Here is a 14985-nt window from a genome sequence, read left to right as displayed (position 1 = left end):
AATAAAACTAATATATTATACATTTGTTTACCTTTACCTTTACCTCCAAACCACAGCTGACCTACAGCTGCCATATCGGATAATTTTTGACATGTCATTTGAACATCCAATCAGAACAAAGTTATAATGCGCATGCGCCGGGCTGATAGGTTTTAACATATAAAAATTCACCCTCTATCGCCGGTAAAGAAGTATAACTTCAAAAAGGCACGTCGGTGACATTTTTATAACAGTTATTCTAGTTGTCGATAGATATTGTTATGATCTGCTTCTTATTAATTTTATATTAATTATTATTTATTTGATTAATTATTTAATTGCCTTTTTATAATATTAAAAAAATGTCTAAATTATCTTACGTTATATACTTATCTTCTCTCGTGGTTTCAGTATGTCTTAGTTGATCCTAATCGGGATAAAATAGGAAAAACAAATAAAGCAAAATATAAAATAAACATACAGAATTGTCTTTTATTTATCAAAATCAATACTCTAAAAATCTATCAAATCTAAAACCTGTGGACACAGATGTCCGAATGAAATTTTTACCACTTAAATTTATTCTAGTTAAAAATAAAACAATTTATCGGTTTGTTCCCGATGACTTTGGTAAAACAAAACAAATTTATGTATTCGCAAGATTACCTATATTTCCTATTTACTTGTTGAAATATTGGAATTTTAATTCATATGCTTTTTACTCAAAATTTTAGTTTCTGAACATAAAAATATCTTTCACATAAATTGACTGACCTTTTGCTTCACTCACTATGACTATGATGTCTTCTCGTGACCCAAAACAGCTCTCCCTCATCGTTGACTATGTTAAAGGCTAATGTGACTTTTCTTTATTCCCATGTTTATTATATAAACATGGCAATAATGAAAAGTCACAATCTAATATTTTGACAGTTCTCTTACGTCAAAAATTTTGACCTACGTAATATCGCTTTTGTAGTAAAAATACTACAGTCGAACCAACCCCTATCTATGAACCTTGAGTCGAACCCGCTTATTAGAATACCGGTTAAAGGAATATCCCTGTTTAAGGAATAGAAATTTGAGGTCCCAAAACGTTTTTACGAGGCTTAATGATCGGTTATTAGAATATCCCTGTTATAGGAATACTTTTTCTTGGCACGACGGCTATTCCAATAAGTGGGTACTCAAATTTTTAAACACATGACATGTCTCAAGTACGATTGCGCGAAGCCGTGGAATTTACGAGACGCGCTCGGTCTGCAGGCAGATCCAAGTTTTTGTAAGCGTGGAGCGTGGGTTTTGCAAATCTTCAATTTATTTAATGTTTGTAAATTGTAAAGAATTCTTTTAGCTTTTTGCTAAACGTGGCTAAACACTGTGACTGAGAACTGAGGCTAAAATTTAGAGACTTGCACAGGAGAACTACTGTACTCTACGTCAAGTGTGGTAAACTCGATTGCTCTCGAGATATTTAATAATTATGGAAGTTAAAGTCGAAGTTAAAGAGGAATTGGAGGAATATGACCAACGATACGTGACCAGTCAGCTGCCCACAGAAGTACATCTCCCAGATTTGAAAGACGAACCTGACAAATATTCACCTGAGTCAGGAAATAAAAGTAAGTTCAAAAATGTTGTATAGTCTCTACAATTCCAATTCAAGCAATATAGAAAGTCTCGCGTTTATCGTATATTGGACTTACCTCTGATAATATTATCATCATTCTCTTTGCCTTATCCCTATGCGGGGTCGGCTTCCCTAATTGCATTTCTCCACACAATTCTATCTTGGGCCATATCAATGTTAATCCCCTTTACCAACATGTCCTGCCTTATCGTCTCCCCCCAGGTCTTCTTTGGTCTTCCTCTCCTACTCCTTCCAGGAATCTGCACTTCAGCTATTCTTCGTATTGGGTGGTTAACGTCTCGACGTTGAACATGACCAAACCATCTTAACCTATGCTCTCTCATTTTGGCATCAATTGGTGCCACACCTAGACTTCCCCTAATATACTCATTTCTAATTTTATCCTTCTTTGTCACTCCACTCATCCATCTAAGCATTCTCATTTCCGCCACATGCATTCGCTGTTCCTCTTTCTTTTTCACTGCCCAACATTCAGTTCCGTACATCATAGCTGGTCTTATGGCTGTTTTATAGAATTTTCCCTTCAGCTTCATTGGAATTTTTCTGTCACACAACACACCACTCGCTTCTTTCCACTTCATCCATCCAGCCCTAATTCTACTGCATGCATCTCCATCTATTTCTCCATTACTCTGTAATACCGATCCTAGGTACTTAAAACTATTGCTTTTTACAATCATTTACCTCTGATAATAATATCTTAAATTTTAAAATTTGCATATTTATCAACAACTGGCTTTTATATCAACAAATGTATTTGCTATAGACCAGCGGTTCTCAATCTGTGCTACATATACCACTGGTGGTACTATCCTTTGCAAGATCATTCAGATGGAATTCCCCAGATAAAGAGACTGGGTCGATTCGCCGATATCAAGCACAAACTGACTGTACTCCCTTAATGCTGTAATGAATAGTACTCTTAGTCTTTCGTTACATTAGGTTCAATTTTAAATTCTATCCAAAGTTCTGAGGAAAATCTATTCAAATCTGGGGAATTCCATCCGAATTATCTTGCAACGGATAGTACATATTATTTACGGTGGTACACCACTATTAGTGCAAAAACAGATGAACCATTCTGCAGCGCTGCTCTGTGGATCCACAAAGTGGCTGAAACAGATGATTTTGTAGCCCCAATGATTTTGTAATCGATGCCACAGTGGCGAGGATCATCTGGAATGCCACATTTAATTTACATAAGAATTTACTGCCAATCAATAGAAGCTGCTTTGTGGATCCACAGAGTAGTGCTGCAGAGTGGTTTGTTAGTCTGTTTTTGCTCTTATAGTTAATTAGATTACCTAGCTCGATAGGTAGGTATTTCAGTTAATAAGTGGTACCAAAAATAATAAAAAGTATTTTGTGGTAAATTCTCAGGCCTCTATAGGCCTATTCTCAGGGTTCGATTTTAGTGTATCAACTAAAATCATCAAGTTTGTTGTTCACACTTTTTAACCCTCCGTTACTCGCACACGGTGTGGGAGACCAGGCCTGTAAATAAATTCCTGTAACTCTGCTTGTAGTGGGGATTTTGAATGGCTACTTCGTATACCTCCTCAGTGGTCAATCAACTGTGGGTGAAGTCAGTTCGCAGTGTGAAAAATAGTGCTGTCCTTTTGTTATTATGTAACACGGTCCCGTACACCGTGTGCGAGTATTTGTACACCAATTTTTGTGTTTGGATCACACATCGATATTTTTAATTAGTAAGGTAATTTAAGATCTTTTCCTTATTTTCAATGTTTATAGATTAGTTTATTTATATTTAGATATGGATTATGAAAAGGAGACTCAAAGATTATTAAAATTATTTGAGGAAGTATTAACTGACGAGGAAACTTATGAAGATAATGATGATCAAAGTGAAATTGACCATGTAGAAGAACGATCTGAATGTAGTGATACTGAACAAGAATTTGAAGACGATCAAACAGAAGAAGATAATATTAGTTTCAGAAGGGAGCCGCACTTTATGGGTAAAGATAAACTAACAAAGTGGATAAAACATTGTCCACCGAAGAATGTAAGAACACGCAGTATCAATATATATGAACGATTGCCAGCTATAAAACAATTTGTTAAAACTCATTCAACACCTATTGACATATGGAATTCCATGTTTGATGAAGAAATGCTAAATCAAGTTGTTATCTGTACAAATATAAAAATTGAGACTTACCAATGATTATACTAGACAAAGAGATGCGAAACCTACAGACATTGCCGAAATCAAAGCCCTAATTGGTCTCCTTTATCTTGCTGGTATTAGAAAAGCAAACCACATGAATTTAGAGGATCTCTGGAGAACAGATGGCACTGGTATTGAAACTTTTCGGCTTGTAATGAGTAAGTCTAGATTTCAATTTCTTTTGCAATGTCTACGATTTGATAACATTCACACAAGACATGAAAGGATACAAGCAGATAAATTGGCTCCAATACGAACATTGCTAGAGAAATTTAACAGCAACATTAAAAAATGCTATTCTCATACTGGTTATGTTACCATAGATGAGAAACTAGAAGCTTTTCGAGGAAAATGCAGTTTCCGGCAATATATTCCTAGCAAACCTAATAAATACGGCATAAAAATTTTTGCTATTTCCGATGCAGAAGAATTCTATACCAGCCACTTAGAACTGTACGTCGGAAAACAACCAAATGGCCCTTTTGAAGTAAGTACAGCGACTCAAGATGTAGTAGAAAGGCTTTGTGCACATATTTATGGGAGTAATAGGAATGTTACTGTGGATAATTGGTTTTGTAGTGTACCTCTAGCTGATAGTCTTAAATCAGAAAAATTAACTTTAGTAGGTACTATTCGAAAAAATAAAAAACAGTTGCCATTAGAATTTGTTCAAAATAATGGCCGGTGCATTGGCTCTTCAATGTTTGGTTTTTACGACGGAATTACCTTAGTTTCGCATATTCCAAAAAAAAATCGAAATGTTCTACTCATCTCTACAATGCACTATGGAGATGATATTGATCCTACCACAAATAAACCTGAGATGATAATTACATATAATGAGATGAAGAGCGGAGTAGATGTGGTGGATAAATTATGCGCGCAGTATAATTGCGCTCGTTCCACAAGACGATGGCCCATGGTGCCTTTTTTTAGTGTGTTAAATGTAGCAGGAATAAACTCTTTTGTAGTTTATACTACTCTAAATGAACAATCTAAAACACCTCGTAAGGAATTTCTACTGCAACTCTCGATGTCACTAACCCGTGACTACCAAAGAGTACGGGCTATGTCGAATAACTTACCCAGAACCATCAGAATGAGGCTTAGGGAGATATGTGGTTTACCAACAGAACAAGTACCAGTCGTAACACCAGGAACTTCAGGTCGCTGTGCTGTTTGTGATTGGAAGAAAAATAGAAAAACAAAGTTTTACTGCCAAATATACTCAAAATATCTGTGTTTCGAACATGTGACACCATTGTGTATTTCATGTTTTAAAAACGTTAATTAATTTTTATAACTTTTTTTGTTACTACAATTACTCTTTATTTTTAATTTTTTTGTGTATTGAATTAAGATCTAAAGTTCTTAGTAAACAAATTTAACCATATTCAATTTTTTTTCACTTCCAAAGCTTTTGTATATACATATAAATGGATAACAATGAAAATTATTAAATTTTTGATTAAAGTAATATAATGTGAACACAAACGCATATCTACAAAATTATATGATCATATATTCATTAAATAATTTAATTGTACACAATTTTGCAAAAAAAAATAATTTTAAAACACTGCTGGCCCATATTTTTGGACCCGGTCTCCTGCACCGTGCGCGAGTATCCGATCACAAAAAGTTGGCGCGAGTAACGGAAGGTTAAACAAAATTGATGAAAATAGTTTTAATAAAATGGCGCCAGCTGTAGTTATTCGCGGAAGTATAAATATTATTAGTAGGAATCCTGTATTAGTCCTGATTCAGCAACTCAGGACAATTATGTTAAGACGGAATAAAGAACATAAAAAATGTTACATATCGATGGCTTAAATCTCACTTATTGTATGTCTGTGCATGTACTTTTTGAGAAAATCGAGTTTGAATGTTTAAGGGGCTATCCTATATTAGAAATCATGATTATTTCCTTATCAAACAACAACTATCTTTACCCCCACTCAAGAACCATCGTGATATGTCAGGTGCTATATTTATATTGGGACTGTGCAAGTTCGGCAAAGCGACCCCTATTTCTATGCTCTGCAACTTTATTCGCACTTTTAATTATATTGTCCAATTATATTAGTCCTGGTTACTGGATAATTGTCAAGGCCACAGCCCAAAAAAATAATAAGAAAAAAGAATGTGTGTCTACTTTGTACGCACGTAAGAAGTTATACTTCTATTATATGATTTAAACGAAATTAATATACTTTTTATTTATATTTTATTTAAATATTAAACTAATTTATACTTACTACTTCTCAAACATTTTTATTAAAACAGTGCCAAAAATTAAAATAATAAAAGAATAAAACACACACAAACACATTAAACATGCCACAAATGATTTCTGAACATTAATTGTCAGAAAAATTTTTAACTAAATACGTATTTTCTGAGAATAAAATTATATAATAAATATACTTACAATCATAAAATGTAATAAAAAAATAAAAGTTTCTATTGGGATTTGAACCAGCTTATCAGCGCGGTTGGTATTGGGTTCATTCGCCTTAAGCGCTTTGCCACGGAGACAATGTGTCATTATGTGCGAAGATCGACTAACTAAACAGATTAAACTTTTTGACATTTTTGAATTAAATTAAATTATTTTGATTTAGAATTGAAATCATTTGGAATTGAAAAATTACAACAAAACATAGAGTAAGAAAACAATATATTAGGTGAATGTTGATAGAAATTTTGATGGTAATCAAATTATGTAAATAAAAGTATTACATACTATACTATGTATTTTGGCAGGTTCAAATAGGTAGGTACCTATGATACATTTACAATTATTACGTACCTGTTGCTTTTAAAAACGATTTAAAAGTCACTACAATTATAAACTTTTTTGTTTCTGTCCTCACAACAATAAAACTAATATATTATACATTTGTTTACCTTCATATTGAACAATTATTTATTATTGACAGATCATTTCAACACCCAATCAGCCCGTATAACGACTAATACCATACTGTCGGTGTGCGCATGCGCACAGATCAATATAAATTCACCCTCAATCTCAATCGCGCCTAAAGAAGTATAACTTCAAAAATAAGATTCAGGTTATGTTATCAAAACGTAAACAATTGTATGTAGTAAATAAAATTAGTTATTAAAATGCAGTACTGCAAGCAAAATACAATTAATTAAATTTACTTTTATATAATAATTGCATATCATATCAATATTGTGGAGCAATATATAATTTTTCTGCTTCAATGACAGAAGGTGTGAAATATACGCCAGCTTGACAATTTCAATTGACAATATTAATTATTTAAGATAGTTGCAATATTTCTCAGCGACTCGTGCACTGTCGTTTCTTGTTTCCCTTCCAAGTACTTGCACACCGCGAATATAAGATCATACATGGCTTGATCTGTTAAATCAGATTAACTTTAATGTTCCAAACCAAGCTGTACGTTACCACAATGTTTTCAACATTCATTTCCACAGAACAACCTATGGTATTCACAACCCATTGGATAGATACATGGGGCTATTAACGCTCAAACCACACTGACCACGCTGCAGCGCTACTCTGTGGATCCACAAAAGTAGTTTACTGTGGGTTCTTATGCGAGCGACTGTGACCGGCTACACTCGCTCGTGTGGGGTACGCCGGCCACTCTACATAAGAGCCCATGGTAAATCATCGTCAGCCACTCTGTGGATCCACAGAGTAACGGCAGCATGGTCCGTGTGGTTTGGCTGTAAATCATCTCGATATTGATATATTCAATACTAAAACTTTAACTAGGTTAAAAAGATCTCTTGCTTTGTGATATTGTGTATATTGGTACAGTTGATTTTTGTTGTATTTTGTATGTTTTAGTATGTAGTGTGTTAGATTTTAATTATTTTTAAATTATTTGCACGAGGAAGGCAATAAGTCCCATCTCTATTTTTATTTTGTTCTTGATATTTATCGCGATATAAAAGGTCTGCTTGATTAGTGCAATTATAGTTTTTGAAAGAGGCGAAAGAAGAGAGTTGCTCGACAACCAACGGCTCGCTAGTTTGCCGGTGTTAATAGCCTAGCTTGTAAGGCTTTTTTCGTATATGGATTTGGTGCAGTGTTAAATGCAGCTGAGGGCCCTCTTGAAGACCAAATGCAAGGATTGAATTGGTAAGTAGACCTCTTTGCGCCTCATTTAATCATTTTATTCTTTTTGCTCAAGTTTAAGTTTTTTATCGACCCGGTAGCAAGCGCCTTTATAAAAACATAGAACCAGCCCCTATTGTATGATCTGAACATCAAAGATCGCACATAGTGAACTTTTTGAATATAACTTTTGATAGTATTGTTTTGATTTTATATTATAAATAATTATTTATGTTTTAAATCATAACTTATATGTAATATGTAACTGTTAATGGGGTTATCCTGTATAATCAATAAATAAAAAAAAATAAATATCCTAGTGTAAAAGTATGAAATTTATGTACTTTTTTTGGGAATTTCTAAAATAGAAAGTACTGTACCAATTGTTTTGAAAATTTGCATGGGCATTTATCATAAAAAAAAGTACAGTAGACTCGCGATTATCCGAGGTAATTGGGACCGTGACTACCTCGGACACGGAAAAACTCGGTTGGCACTGAGATTGGTTATATTGATAGAAAAACACATAAACAACCATAACTGTGGATATTTTAATGACAAAACTAATACAGTAAAAATATTTACCTTATCAATAGGTATTACTGTTTTATAAGTCTTTGATTGGTTGCGTAAGCTTCATTCCTCTTTTTGAGGCGATGATGTTGCGTAAAGGTTGAAAGTTGTAACTCACCAGTTATGACTTTTGCCTCGGTTAACCGAGGGCCTCGAATAAGCTAGACTCGGATAATCGAGAGTCTACTGTATATGCAAAACAATTTTCATAAAAAAATATTAAAAATGGCCCCATTACTGCCAGGGTTTTAAAACAATGTTTTAAGACATGTTTAAAAACACTGGAAAAAAACAGTTGTGTTTTAAAACACTGTTTTAAAACATAGTTTTTTTCGTTATTGTTTATTTAAACAACATTTTTATAAGACATTTGTGTTTGCTAATGTGCAAAGTTGCAAACATAGATTAGAGAGTAAGTAGGTGCAATAACAATATTAATGCGAAGTAAAAAGTAAAACTACAAAAAAATAACTGACTAAACTTTATTTATGTTCAGGTAGCAAGCATACTAGTACTGGTAGACAGTGCTGAGTGCTGTAGTAACATTAACTAAACCAATACTCCTAATAAAGTTGAAAGAAAAAGAAAATTAAGAAATTAAGTAAATAATTATTGAATTACAACAGCATCTATTACACAGTCCTACATCCTGCAACTGATATGTGATACAAAAAAAAAGAATGTGTGTGTACTTTGTACGCACGTAAGAAGTTATACTTCCATTATATAATTTCAAAGAAATAAATATACTTAACAGGTTATTTGTATTGTATTTAAATATTAAACTAACTTTCTTACCTACCTCTTTTAAATTTTTGAAGTTATACTTCTTTACCGGCGCTATAAGGCTGAATTTTTATATGTTAAAACCTATCAGCCCGGCGCATGCGCATTATAACTTTGTTCTGATTGGATGTTCAAATGACATGTCAAAAATTATCCAATATGGCAGCTGTAGAACAGCTGTGGTTTGGAAGTAAAGGTAAAGGTAAACAAATGTATAATATATTAGTTTTATTGTTGTGAGGACAGAAACAAAAAAGTTTATAATATTGTAGTGACTTTTAAATAGTTTTTAAAAGCAACAGGTACGTAATAATTGTTAATGTATCATGGGTATAAACCTACCTATTTGATCTGCCAAAATACATAGTATGTAATACTTTTATTTATATAATTTGATTACCATCAAAATTTCTATCAATATTCACCTAATAAATGGTTTCCTACTCTATGTTTTGTTGTATTTTTTCAATTCTAAATCATTTCAATTCAAAATTTGATCAATTTTCAAAATATCAAAATATCACAAGTTTAATCCATTTAGTTAGTCGATCTTCGTAAATAATGACACATAGTGTCCGTGGCTAAGCGATGAAGGCGAATGAATTCCAATACCAACCGCGCTTATCAGCACTGGTTCGAGTCCCAATAGAAACTTTCTTTTTTGTTTTTTTTTTAATACATTTTATGATTGTAATTATATTTATTATATACTTTTATTTTCAGAAAATACGTATTTAGTTAAAATTTTTTTCGACAATTAATGTTCAGACATCATTTGTGGCTTGTTTAATGTGTTTGTGTGTGTTTTATTCTTTTATTATTTTAATTTTTGGCACTGTTCTAATAAAAATGTTTGAGAAGTAGTAAGTATAAATTAGTTTAATATTTAAACAAAATATAAATAAAAAGTATATTAATTTCGTTTAAATCATATAATAGAAGTATAACTTCTTACGTGCGTACAAAGTACACACACATTCTTTTTTTTTTTATTAAAACGATACCAAAAAAAAGAATATGAATCATCCGGGATTTGAACCCGGGACCTCTCGATTTCCGCTCGAACGCGCTACCACCGAGCCAAACTGCCTTTGCTTTGACAGGTTACAAGATTACTCATATATACTGACAGATTTAATAGACCAAGTGAAGTCTACAAAAATACTTTAAATATACCGAGGAAGACAAATCCAAAGACACAAAAATTATAATAAATAATACATTTACTAAAAACACTAATATATCCTTTTAATGACTTATTTGCGCTGACAGCGCTGATACATAGGAACATACATCTTAAAGATTAGCAACGAAATACATACTGTCTGTGTGCGCATGCGCCCGGCATTATAAAATTTCACTCTTGATAGTAAAGAAGTATAACTTCAAAAATAAAAATAACAATGAATGTTCCTTAAAAAAATAAAAACTATAAATAATGAGCTTTTACGGTTAATAATGTAACCTTAAATATTTTTATTTAAATGTTAGAATATTGTTACTAGCTTAGCAGCTTTGTCACTTCCTAACCTATTCCTTAATTTCAAGTGAACTAGACCATATGCAGAAAATAGCCTCTCCACTCCAGCACTGGATGCAACTGCTGAAAATAACTGAGTTGTCAACTGCAACAAATCCGATGAAATAAACTGTTTTTGAGATAGCCACCATGTTAAAGAACTTAAATTGTCTACTGTATTTTTTGCAAACAAATATGGTTTATTAAATGGCGGTGCTAAGGCACGAAATGACAGTATTTCGGGCATCACATTTGGGTGAAAATCCGAAATAAATAACAATGCTCTATCATCTTCCACCTCAGTGAGTTTCTGACCTAAGTACTTCTGGACTAATAAATAAGCTAAATAATGCGCATCTGTTATAGCCATTTGAAAACGTGCTTCTGCTTTATGAAGTTCCAACACGTTGCTACAACAGTTAGGTTGAGCTTCACTTTCACTTTGGAAATAACCCAGTAAGTCCTTCCAAATGTCTATTGCATCTGCTATGGTGCAGGTATTTATCTGGCATTTATCCAAAGCTGTTGCAACAACTTTCAGCTTTGCGAGATAGTCCTGATTGTTTTATCAAAAGTTAAACGATTTTCAGTACAAACTTTACTTAAAATATGCCAGTTAGATAAATACGATTCCAAACAGTGAGCAATAGTATTCCAATGGACGTCATAAGGCAACACTAGCATTTTGCCACCAGCTTGACGATATTTTGCTGCAAAAACATGTGTGTTTCTGAAATATTTGACAATTTGTTTGATATGTTCTATAACTCCAGGAATTTCAATGTCGTGAGCCAATAAATTTAATAAATGCGATGAACATCCGTATGTAATTATATCTATGTCTTTATTACTTAATTCGTTAGGTATAGATCAGTGGCGACGCGTGACTTTTTCTAAAGTGTTACCAAACCAGATGTAAAAAAATCTTATTTAAAAAAAATTATTTTGAACCTCCCAAATATAAGTTTTTGTTTTCAATCCTGTGGGATAAAATTAAACAAATCACTATTCCCAAATTATATGTATGTAATTATGTATATGTAACAGGTATAACAATAAATACTAAACAAACTAAACATATTATTCTACCATAAAATTAACATAAAAAATGAACAAGTAGGAAAAAGCATAGATTTTGAAAACTATTTTTTATTCATATTTTAATTCTTCCACTTTCAATAATATCATTTTTTTTCTTCAAAATTATATATAAAAAAAATATACAAGGAGAATAACTTTTCAAGTAGTTGATCAATTACGCAATACGTAGCAACACGCTTGCATGTTTAAATGCACGCGCACTGTAATCTGTAATAGGTACTAAACTAATGTTACCAATCCTCAAAATGGTGACAATACTGATATACACAGCGTGCCGTCTCTTGTCGCTCGAACAGAGCCGTTGCTCCTTCAAAATTTTCAGAAACGAGCTAGTCCCGAGTAGTCCTGTCGTCAGGGGGGTACAACGGCCTCCTTAATTCAGGTGGACTTACCCAAGTTTTCTTTATGTATTTTGACCCGTAGAACACGAATTTTTTGGGTAACAGTCGATCCGGATGTCGATAAGATTGTTATAAACAAAGAACTTGAGGAATCACATAACAGCGATTTTTCGCAAAACAAAACATGTTTTTGTATTTTTTGGGTCATTCTAAGCAAAAAATTATTTTACAAGTTTTTTGGTAGGATGCATAGTTTTCGGCATAAACGGGGTTGAACTTTCAAAAAATCGAAAAATTGCAATTTTTAAACCAGAATAATTTTTGATTGAAAAATAAAATAGCAATTCTGCTTACCGCATTTGAAAGTTCAAGTAAAATTTTATCGGTTTTGATTATTTTCATTGCTAGAAATTCATTTTTTTATTGTTAAACAAAGCTATCAACACATAGTGATTGAATGATGTTTTCAATGCATTTCTAATTTGAAATCGAACGAGTAGGCGCGCATGCAGAATTTCTACGTACATTAAAACGCATGCATTGGGCCCGGGAAACACTATGTGTTTATACCTTTATTTAACAAATAAAAACTTATTTTTTAGCAATACAAACAATAAAAACCGATAGAATTTGACTTGAACTTTCAAATGCAGTAATCAGAATTGCTATTTTATTTTTAAATCAAAAGTTATTCCGGCTCAAAAATTGCACTTTTTCGATTTTTTGAAAGTTTAACCGCGTTTATCTCGAAAACTACGCGTCCTACGAAAAAACTTGTAAGACCATTTTTTCCTGAGAATCACCCAAAGAATACAAAAAAATATTTTGTTTTGCGAAAAATCGCTGCTATGTAATTCCTCAAGTTCTTTGTTTATAACAATCTTATCGACATCCGGATCAACTGTTACCCAAAAAATTCGTGTTCTACGGGTCAAAATACATAAAAAAGACTTGGGTAAGTCCATCTGAATTAAGGAGGCCGTTGTACCCCCCCTGGCGACAGGACTAGAGCGATAGCGAGGTTTCTCCTGCGTTACCACTGCCAGTATCGGTAACAGCATATAATAAAGTGCAATAAACATAACATTTATCTCGCCAATATTTTCGTGCGTCTAGTTGGCTATTTACTGAATTAGGTACTATTTTAACAAATATTTCTGTTGGTAAAAAATATAAATGGAATTATTTCATAACAGTCATAAAATATTTATTGCAAGATTTTTAACTGTTACCAATGGTAACAGTGGTGACATGGACGCTTCGCCAGTGGTATAGATTCAGCTAGAAATTTACGAATTTTTGCCATATTGGCAGCATTGTCAGTGGCAAAACTAGTTACATTAGGTACATTTAAAATCTTCACTACATTTTTTAATAGCCTGAACAGATATTTGGCATAAGTATGTAAAATCATGACTATTGTCTTCAGTAAATGACACTTTAAAACCAATTTTTGTCCAACCCTTGCAGTGATTGGGACTAATAGAGATCCTGAAACATAAAATGTCAAAGTGATTATTGAAATATAAGTTATTTCCTATACCATCAACTAGGATTTTTGAAAAATATTAAAATTTAGAAAAATGACGAAGTGTTGAAAAATTTTTTTCAAATTAGCTAAAATATTTTTAGTTTCAAAAACCGTCAAATTGACATTTTTTATCAAATAAAAAACCCCTAGTTCATGGTATTCGAGGTGTGCAAGTACTTGGAAGGGGAAACGTGAAACGACCCTGCGCGAGTCGCGGAGAAATATTGCAACTATCTTAAATAATTCATATTGTCAATTGAAATTGTCAAATTGACGTATATTTCATACCTTCTGTCAGTGAAGCAGAAAAATTATATATTGCTCCACAATATTGATATGATATACAATTATTATATAAAGGTAAATTTAATTAATTTTATTTTGCTTGCAGTACTGCATTTTAATAACTAATTTTATTTACTACATACAATTGTTGACGTTTTCATAACATAGCCTGAATCTTATTTTTTCTTCTTATTATTTTTTTGCACTATGGCCTTGACAATTATCCAGTAACCAGGGCTAATATAATTGGCCAATATAATTAAAAGTGCGAATTTTAGTATAGAGCGTAGAAATAGGGGTCGCTTTGCCGAACTTGCACGGTCCCAATAGAAAATAACTTGTATTTTACTAATAACTTTGAAATTTTATGTTTCAGGATCTCTTAGTCCCAATCACTGCAGCAGTGGAGCTATGTTTTTATTTTCACAGTTCCAGTAGGTGGCGCATAAATCGTTTAATTTTCAATATTGTTTTATGAAAATTATTTTTCCACCTACCTCTACCGAAAGTATACTTTTCCGGACCTGATTTTAGGGAGCAAAGTTGTACTTTTCCTCCCTAGGGAGGAAAATATTTTTCCTCCCTAGGGAGGAAAAGTAAAAGTGACGTCATGATATGTCAATCATGAAATATTACTTATTGACGCCCTGTACAATATCTATTTTCTAATACGTAAGTATCTATACATTTTAACGTTTATTTAAAAACACTCTGTATTTTGCAGAATGGTAAAAAACAGTAAATTGTTATTCTAATTTAACAATGTTTACATTAATAATTTGACTTATATTTGACAGTTGACAGTTATATTGTACCTACGTGTTAGTTTAAGTTCTAATAAATTTTGTTGGTTAGTTATAAATAAATTAAGTAAAAATGAAAAAATGACTTGTTATTTGAGGAAGGTG

The 14985-nt window shown here is 32.5% G+C and overlaps 1 protein-coding gene across 4 annotated transcripts in view; it reads left to right on the top strand.

The window, feature by feature from the left end:
• Nucleotides 1–14985, top strand: part of LOC126887491 (zinc finger protein 729-like) — a 124215-nt gene that overhangs the window by 63005 nt on the left and 46225 nt on the right. Inside the window, exon 1 of one of the 4 annotated variants that reach the window (XM_050655086.1) lies at nucleotides 933–1601. The exons of the other annotated variants lie outside the window; for them this stretch is intronic. Within the exon in view, the coding sequence (XP_050511043.1) occupies nucleotides 1463–1601 (139 nt within the window). The 5' untranslated portion in view covers nucleotides 933–1462. Of the gene's footprint in view, nucleotides 1–932; nucleotides 1602–14985 lie in introns of those variants that run through there. 4 annotated transcript variants of the gene reach the window in all.

Source organism: Diabrotica virgifera, chromosome 6, assembly GCF_917563875.1.
Source record: "Diabrotica virgifera virgifera chromosome 6, PGI_DIABVI_V3a".
In the NCBI taxonomy this organism is placed as follows: domain Eukaryota; kingdom Metazoa; phylum Arthropoda; class Insecta; order Coleoptera; family Chrysomelidae; genus Diabrotica; species Diabrotica virgifera.
The sequence above is the reverse complement of the archived record's forward strand: the minus strand, read 5'-3'. Positions and strand labels throughout refer to the sequence as shown.